This window comes from Triturus cristatus, chromosome 10, assembly GCF_964204655.1.
Source record: "Triturus cristatus chromosome 10, aTriCri1.1, whole genome shotgun sequence".
Classification (NCBI taxonomy): domain Eukaryota; kingdom Metazoa; phylum Chordata; class Amphibia; order Caudata; family Salamandridae; genus Triturus; species Triturus cristatus.
Genome location: NC_140593.1, coordinates 910,023,735 through 910,032,347, shown reverse-complemented (window position 1 = coordinate 910,032,347; position 8,613 = coordinate 910,023,735). Strand labels below are relative to the sequence as shown.

Here is an 8,613-nt window from a genome sequence, read left to right as displayed (position 1 = left end):
AAGAGGTACTGCTCGCCTGGCGCTCTGTGCTGCGTCACATACACTGGGAGACTAAGCTTCCGCTTCAGACCACCTTGTGGCACGGCAACTGGCTTCACGAGGTAGAGGAACTAGAGAGGTTTAAAAAATGGGACCTAATCGGTATAACACAGCTTGGGGACGTATGGAAGGGTGATCATATACGCCCCTTCCAAGACCTACAGACCTACTCATTGCAAACATCACAATTCTACAAATACTTGCAACTCTGGCATGCTCTCACCCCATATGCGCCTGCTGGTACCACATTCCCAGAATTCAGTTCCCTAGAGGCCCAAATCTTGATGGGCAGTCTTGGGAGAAGAGGGGTATTTAAGATTTACCACTCACTGCTTTACAACTCCCCATCTTCCCTTGAACCCCTTCGTAGGTGGGAAACATGGCTTGGCCATTGGAAGACGAGGAGTTACACCCTAATGGCTCCCAGAGTGATTACTATTTCTGCCAGGCTTTGGCTGGTCCAAGTATGTTACCTCCACTGCGCATATCTCACCCCTGTTCTCCTACACCGGGTTGGGTTTTTGGCCACCCCGGCCAGCCCACGTAGCAAGACAGAACCCGCAGACATTGATCACATGGTCTGGGACTGCATTCACCTCACCCCATATTGGACGACAATAGTGTCCAAGTTGAGCAACTTGTTGGGCTGGGAGGTCCTGCTTAGCCCCCTAACCCTACTCCTGGGAATCATGGACGCCATAGATTGGTCCCAGACAGAGAAGACTTTCCTGGGGACTGCAATCATGGCAAGCATAACATTTCGTCCGCATGGCAAAACCCTGCCCTCCAGCATAGTCAGATGACACAAAGGGGTGGACTTGTGCGTCCCGTAAGAAAAGCCGGTCTTTGAGGCAAGAGGCTGTCCCGCCAAGCATGGCCGCATGTGGGGTAAATGGTTGGGAATACTAATGTAACAGGCGAGAGCTGGTGGAGCAATATGGGCTGGTTTTGATCATGCTCTGTCACAGGATTATATGCAGACTAATATGGCCTATGCTATTACTTTATGTTCTGAAAGTAGAAACAGTCAGGACTGCTGTTTATATGTCATGAAAACCAATAGCATTATTTATTTAAAAAAAACAATGCCCAAAGTAATATAGATACCTGCAGTTTAAGATCTGTGAGATTACCAGCTAAACTTACGGATTTTGAAACGTACTAAACATTTATTTATTTATTTCTCCTTAGCTTACGTTTTTTTTGCTATAGAGAAATGATGATGTAGCAAGTGCATTCTTATGTATCTTTTATGTATTGGCAACTTGTCTTTTCTGTATTCTATTTGGAATTTACAGTATGGGTCTGAGAACTTCAAGGCACTATTCCTTGCCTGTCCTCAGAGCCATTTGGATGTCACCAGTGTATGGGTCCTATTTCCAGGAATACATTATTTTCCTACAGACAAGGTCTCCTGACTCGTCAGTAGAATCAACATACACTACGTGAGCTCAATATGCCTTGTTTCCAGCAGATCATGATTTGACAATCCCAATTTCGAGTTTCTGCATACAGGAGGGACACTAGCCTTGAAATCGGTAGTCTCCGCCAAGGAAAGTTGTGTCTTTTGACTAATAATGTCTCACTATTTTTTTTTTAATCGTGTTTGGAAGGGGTCGCTGAAAGCGCCCAATGCTATTGGGTCTTTATACAATGATGACCGCTTTTAAGACAACACAGATGCAACCTAGAAGAAAGAACGCTCTCAAATGCACTGTTACGTTTCAATGACTGGAAAAACGTAAACGTAACCGCCATTTTAGTACGGTCACATTCCCAGATCTACGCAGCAGTCCCTTTTTTGTTTTAATGACAGGTGCCTGTGCAAAGCCGGCAAACGAAAGCAGAGGACGGTACGGAGCGCCTAGTGGCCCAGAAAGGTTTGAGGGCGTTTACTTTCCCTCGCCGGTACCAAAGTCAGTGTGCCGGTGCCCACGCTTCGTGCTTCTTGCCACGGACCTTGTATCACCGCAGCCATAGGACTGTGTGCCAACTCCAACGGCCGGCAGTCCTTACCCCGGAGCATGGAAGAGGCGCTGGAGGAGTTAGTGCACTTCACAGTGGAGGAGCTGCCAAACCGCGGCTATGGGGTGATGGAGGAGATCCGGAGGCAGGGCAAGCTGTGCGACGTAACCCTGCGGGTGAGAGCTGGCTTTACATGATTATCTGTAAACTGAAAGGGTAAGGGTTGGGGTTTCCATAGGATATATCTTAGGGTTGTTCCCATGCCAAAGGGGGTGTCTGAGGGTCACTAAGACTGAGTGGGCACTGTTTACCACGGTGGATTGGAACTAAAACGAGGCAACTCATTTGTTTAGACTAGATTGACTAGGTGTGTGTCGGGTGTAGAGAGCCATCCGGGCTCTCCACTACAATGTATCTTGTGCATGCACTCCTCGGGGCGGGATTGACCCGATGAGATAAATAAATGGTGAGAGACCACTCAGGGTCTTCCCGCCTGCACGTAATACACTGTGTGGTGGTGTCCATTGTTACGCGCTGCGTAGGCCTCATCATCCCCAGGCCCCGCCGCGCTACATTGGCGACGAGATCGGTCGTACCCCGGTGCTTAGCATCGCCTCCGGCGGAGCTCGCAAAGTGAGCTTGTGATGCTCCAGTGCCCGAGGGGCGGTGCCTCCACTCTCGCAACCCTCGTCAGTTGCTGCCATGGGCCGTGTGACTTGTAACAGCTTCCGCACCGTCGTGCGTCCCTACTGTGGAAGTCTCGAGGCCGTGGCTACTGCGAGAGTGCTACGGCTTGCAGGAAGCCCACCGCGCAAAGGCGCCACGCCCGGCCCTGCTGTGCAGTCCTGCCCGAGCCGCAGCTAGTACCTGTCGACACGCCCCTGGAGCCTCAGAGGGAGCGTGCTCTGGACGGTGGCTGGAGCCCACATGCTCCCCGACTGCAGCCAGCTGGTGAGTGCCGGGAGCCCCTGGGAAGCACCACACTGACGCGCTGCTACGCGTGCTACACCATGCATTCGGCTTCACTGCTGAAAGCCCCACAAGAGAAGTCAATGCACAACTGACACCAGTTCATCAATTAAGGAGTCTGCCTCCTCCCCCTCAGGCCTCTGAATACCTACAAGTGCCCAGCAAGCCAAAGACACCACCCACGTCACCACACCTACACAGGCCCAGCAAGTCTGGAACCTCACATTCCCCACCATAGTGCGCAAAGTCCCAGCAAGACAGGGCTGCCCAGGCCGGACAGCCACGTGCCAACACGCTCACCCAGAGGGGTGTGTCTCGCCTCTCAAAAAAACAACAACAAGCATTGGCATAGCCAATAGGTCTCGCCTTTGGGACCTTATAAGTGTTTAGCCATGTAGCAGTTGCATAACTAAACACTTATAAGGTCCCAAAAGCGAGACCTATTGGCTATGCCAATGCTTGTTTTAACTGCTGCAATCTATTGAAGCCTCACGGAGAACATCCAAGCGGCCGTGTGGCCACGAAAGTGATCGCGATCAAACATCAAAGCGGCCGTGAAAGTAATCGCGGTAAAGCGCGCTTGCGCACATGCACTGTAGTTCTAGGCTGGCCTGGTAGCACTTTTTGGAGCCCTCACAAAATGTCTCGCCAGACCAGTGCATGCACTGGGTCAGGCGAGACCTAAAAACGAGAAAGGAAATAAGGGGACTGTTGCGCCACGCCTGTGCACCCACGTGCCAACAACATGAACACGCCGCCGCAAGCAGGTGCTGATGGCCCACAGGCCGATGCCAGTGATCAACGAAGGGGTGCCAACGCCCCACTCCTGGGCCACAGCCTAACAGTCGTAGCCCCGCTGTCGCCTTTCAGCGAAACTGCCGATCAAGCCTCGGCGGCTCCACGATGGAAAGCGTGGATTGGATGTTTGAATCACTATTTCAAGGGTACCAGAGAGACAGACTGCACGGGTGGTGCAGAGATCTACAATCTTTTTGAAACACTGCCCAACACACGGAATGATGACGATTACGAGTCGGCAGTCGCCACGCTCAACAGACATTTCGACCCCCAGCTGAACCCTGATTTTGAGCGTTTCAAGTTCAGACAGGGGTCACAGTCAGACACGGAGTCCGTGGACATGTTCTATGCGCGGCTGTGCAGGTTAGCGGGCACGTGCGTTTTCATGGACCAGAGGGAAGAAATACGTGGCCAGGTCATCAAAGGGTGCCGTTCAGCGCTGCTTCAAAAGCTGATCCTCCGACAACCGGAGATCTCTCTGGACGAGATCTTCATCCTCGCCAGGTCCCATGAACTCTTGAATGCCCGAGCAGGTGAAAGGGAGGCTGCTCACAGGACTTTCGCAGTGCCACATGCACCAAGGTATACGCCCATCAAAGAAGAACTGTTCATAACCATACAGCGGTGCCCAAACACGGCTCGCTCAGCCCTGCGTCCATCGACAAGTGGAGTGTGCGGCAACTGTGGCACGTAACACCCGCCAAAGGCTGTGTGCGGAGCAAAGGGAAAGACGTGCTCCAGCTACGGGAAAATAAATCACTTCGCCAAGGTGTGTAGAAGCAGCCGGTCTCGACAGACCTACACCAGGCCGCGGGGGGTGAAGTAACGCTTACGCCAAGTATCACTCGACGACGCACAATCACAAGAAGACGACCTGCCACGCGGGTGGTGCCTTGCGCTCCAAGATGACTATGACGTGTTTGTCGGATCGTTTGTCAGCAGGACAGACAAACACCGGAGGCCACCGCAGGTGTGCTCTGTCCTCGTGGAGGGGTCCACTGTCCAGGCACTTATCGATAGGGGCGCATCCGTCAATGTAATGGACTCTGAGCAGTACGAATGTTTGTCACAACGACCCCCTCTCGCATCCACCAAAGCCCGGATCTACACCTACGGATGCACACACCCACTGCCCCTCCTGGTAGTCGTTTAAGTCACCGGCGACAACCATTTCACAAAGACCGGGGTCCATATCATAGAAGGAAGAAAAGGCACTCTGCTCAGCTGCCACACGGCAGAAGACCGACGTCTTGTCTTTTTCGATCGTCAGATCCATGACTCCCATGCCGACGCCATCCTCTGAGATTTCCCTGCACTGTTCACAGGACTGGGCATATTGAAGGGAAAACAATTCAAGCTCCACATCGACACCACTGTGCACTCTACTGTCCTGAGACACCGGAGGGTGCCGTTCAATCTCCGCCCCCAGATAGAAGAAGAGCTGAAGAAGCTCGAAGACCTCTGTGTTATCGAAAAAGTGTCTGGCCCGACTCCATGGGTGTCCCCGCTGGTCGTGGCCCCAAAGCCGAAACAACCAGGAGCCATACGACTGTGCATAGATATGAGGCTCCCAAACCTAGCGGTCAAAAGGGAACGTCACATTACTCCTACAATGGACAACATTGTGGCTGACCTGAACGGAGCCAAATGGTTCTCCAAGTTGGCCTTGAACGCTGGGTATCACCAGTTGAAGCTCCAGCCATAGAGCAGGTATATTACCACGTTCTCTACCCATGATGGCCTCAGGAGATACAAGAGACTGAGTTTCGGGTTGTTGTCTGCAGCCAAAGTTTTCCAGAATGCTATCAAAGAAACACACTCCGGCCTGCAAGGCGTCATCAATTTAAGTGATGGCATCCTGGTGTTCTCTAACACCCTCGAAGAACATCAGACTCGCCTAAGGGCCATCTTCCAGTGACAGGAATACTGCTGACTGACCCTGCACAAAGTGAAGTGTTCCTTCTACCAGGAATCTGTTGACTTCTTCAGGTACGTTTTCACCAGAGAAGGGTTACTAGTGGATCTCAAGAAGGCCACAGCCCTCTAGAGAGCAAGCACCCCGAAGACCCCCACTGAGGTTTGCAGCTTTCTAGGCATGGCCACATACTGTGGCAGGTTCATACCGAACTTGGCCTCCATGTCGGAGCCACTCCGCACCCTCAACCTCAGTGACCACATGTGGGAATGGACTGTAGTCGGCAACAGAGCGTTCAATTCCATAAAGGCAGCACTCATGGACAAAACGGTGATTGCCTACTTCCTCCCAGGGCGGTGCACCGAGTTGGTGGTAGATGCCAGCCCCGTGGGCCTCGGAGCAGTCCTCCTCCAAGAACATGACCTGGAGACCGGTCGTATACGCCAGCTGGACTCTGTCTGATACCGAGACACGATAGGCCCATTTTATTGCCGAGGCTTCCTGCTCTATCTGGGCGTGTCAGCACTTTCACCTCTATCTGTGTGGGCAGGTGTTCCAGGTGGTGACAGACCACAAACCACTGCTGCCACTCTTCGCACGGTCATCTAGACTGGCGCCCCCCAGAATTGAAAGGTGGGCCGTGCAACTGCAGGCATACAACTTCAAGGTGGTGTTCCGCCCAGGAGCACACAACCCAGCAGACACCCCGAATCGGTAGCCGCTAGAACCCCACCTCCGGATGAGGCATACTCGGAGGCGTTTGTGAAGATGGTCTCGTATGAGGCCTGCCCCAAGGCCATGACGTTGGAGGAGATTGGCCAGGCGACCGCCGACAACGAGACACTGGCCAGAGTGAAAAATGACCTGCTGAATAATGGTTGGACACATTTCCTAGACGGAACCCAGTCACTGCGAGCAGAAGACATCCATGCCCGGCAGCAGCTCTGGAAGATTTGCAACGAGCTGAGTGGAGGAGAACAAGGAGTCTTCTTAAGAGGTCACATCATTGTGATCCCGAGGGCGCTTCAAGGTCGGAAGTACAGTTGACACACATGGGACATCAAGGGATGGCGAAGACTAAGGCTCGATTGCGAAACAAAGTCTGGTTCCCAGCCATGGACACCATGGTGGAAGACATGGTGCAACGATGTCACTCATGCACCATCACCGGTAGCCACCCCACCCTGGTGCCAGTCATCACTGAAGAACCATGTGAGCTTCCATGGTCCAAGGTCAGCCTCGACTTTGGGAGTTTCCCCAATGGTCGCAATACGCTGGTGCTCGTCTCAGCATTGGCAAAACACCCTTGGTAGTAACCCACAGAAAATCGAAATCACTCAGATTATTTGGTTCACAGCTACCATCGTAAACCCATTACCAATACATGGTTGGGAATCACAAGGGGCTTTAGCAAATGTAACTCATGCAAGGCATTTAGACACAGCAGTAGTAGGGAGAAATACAGTACCAGCATGGGCAAAACTAAGCAGATCACTAAGTTTATAACATGCACCATTGACTATGTGATTTACGCCCTGGAATGCCCATGCGGACTTAGATACATTGAGAGCACGAAACTACAACTGAAGACCAGAATCCTAAAGCATATGAGCGTGGTAACCAATGAAGATTTGAATTACCCTGTGACCAGACATTACCAGGAGAAACACCAAAGCAATTCCAATCTTATTGTATTTTTGGGGATTGATAAAATTCCCTATGGGCTCACCAGTGGGGAAGAGCTAGCCACCCATATTGGATATAGAGGATATCAGATCACATTTATCCTTCCTACGGTTCTGTTAAGTGTGAGATTGTCAGCATTGCTGTTTTAATCACTTTGACTTTTAATATTGTAAGGCAGAATGTATATATGCCTAGGTTGGAAATTTTTGCTTTCCGACATATACCAGGGGATGTGATCAAATGAATTTATGGTTCCGTCATCCCTTGGGGTCTACGATCACCTGATCTCTATGTGATTTAGACATAAGATTAGGTTTATTCCTCTTCTCATTTTCTTCCTCCCTCTCTCTCGCTCGTTATATCTATTCTTGCACTATGCTTATTTTTCCACCACTTCTCACTGTGAGCCTGACCCCCTTACTTACATATAGACACTTTACCCACTGATTTATGGTCTGACTGAAATATGCATCAGGAAATGGAGTAGTGGGTACATTACCCGTGATTATAGGAAGATATTTCATTTTTGTTGCATGTTATTAATTTACGTGGTGAGGAATTGTTACCCTATTGTCACAGTGCAGTGCAATAATGCCAGTCGGCATCTCATGATGAACTTTTAAGCAGTATTGATTTTGTCTTAACGCTGGATAATTTATCAGGATGCGCAGTGATTGCCCTGTTAAGAATATATCAGGGAATTATTTGAGATGTTATGCCGGTAATATACGAAGGGTACATCACCGAACATAAAGTGCTATGCAGTATGACACATTATTAACACAATGCAATGTATTTTGTGATGAACTAACGAGATAATCTTGATCATGATGCATATTAGATTTCCCATATCAAAACATGAATTGTAAATGTATTATTATCATTTTTCACTGTTTATTTAGCCGTCTTCATGCTTTTGGCTAACGGAAGTATGTCTTCACTCTTTGGTGACGGTGCCCTGTATTTTCAAGGGGGATTGCGCACAGGTCACTCACTTGAAAAATGCTTTGCCGAAATGCTTTGTTTGTGGGCACAATCAAATTTTGTGCTGTCCTCTGGTGTGCTGCTGTTTTTCTTGTTTGGGAATTCTCAAAACGAAGACTTTTTGTACAAATATAGCAGTCGCTGCTGCTGCTGGTGTCGACAGGAAGTGGATTGACCAAGTACAGAGATATATATTTTACCAAAGCCCCGAGGGTTTTAGAGGCGCACTCGGCAACAGTTGTAAAACCGGAAGGTTT

The 8,613-nt window shown here is 50.2% G+C and overlaps 1 protein-coding gene across 3 annotated transcripts in view; it reads left to right on the top strand.

The window, feature by feature from the left end:
* Positions 1-1,865: 1,865 nt before the first annotated feature.
* Positions 1,866-8,613, top strand: part of KLHL18 (kelch like family member 18) — a 244,474-nt gene continuing 237,726 nt past the window's right edge. For 2 of the 3 annotated variants that reach the window (XM_085628737.1, XM_085628736.1), the window contains exon 1: positions 1,866-2,180. In XM_085628737.1, coding sequence (XP_085484863.1) covers positions 2,064-2,180 — 117 coding nt within the window. In that variant the 5' untranslated portion in view covers positions 1,866-2,063. The remainder of the gene's footprint in view (positions 2,181-8,613) is intronic. The other variant, XM_085628739.1, reaches the window with a different exon arrangement.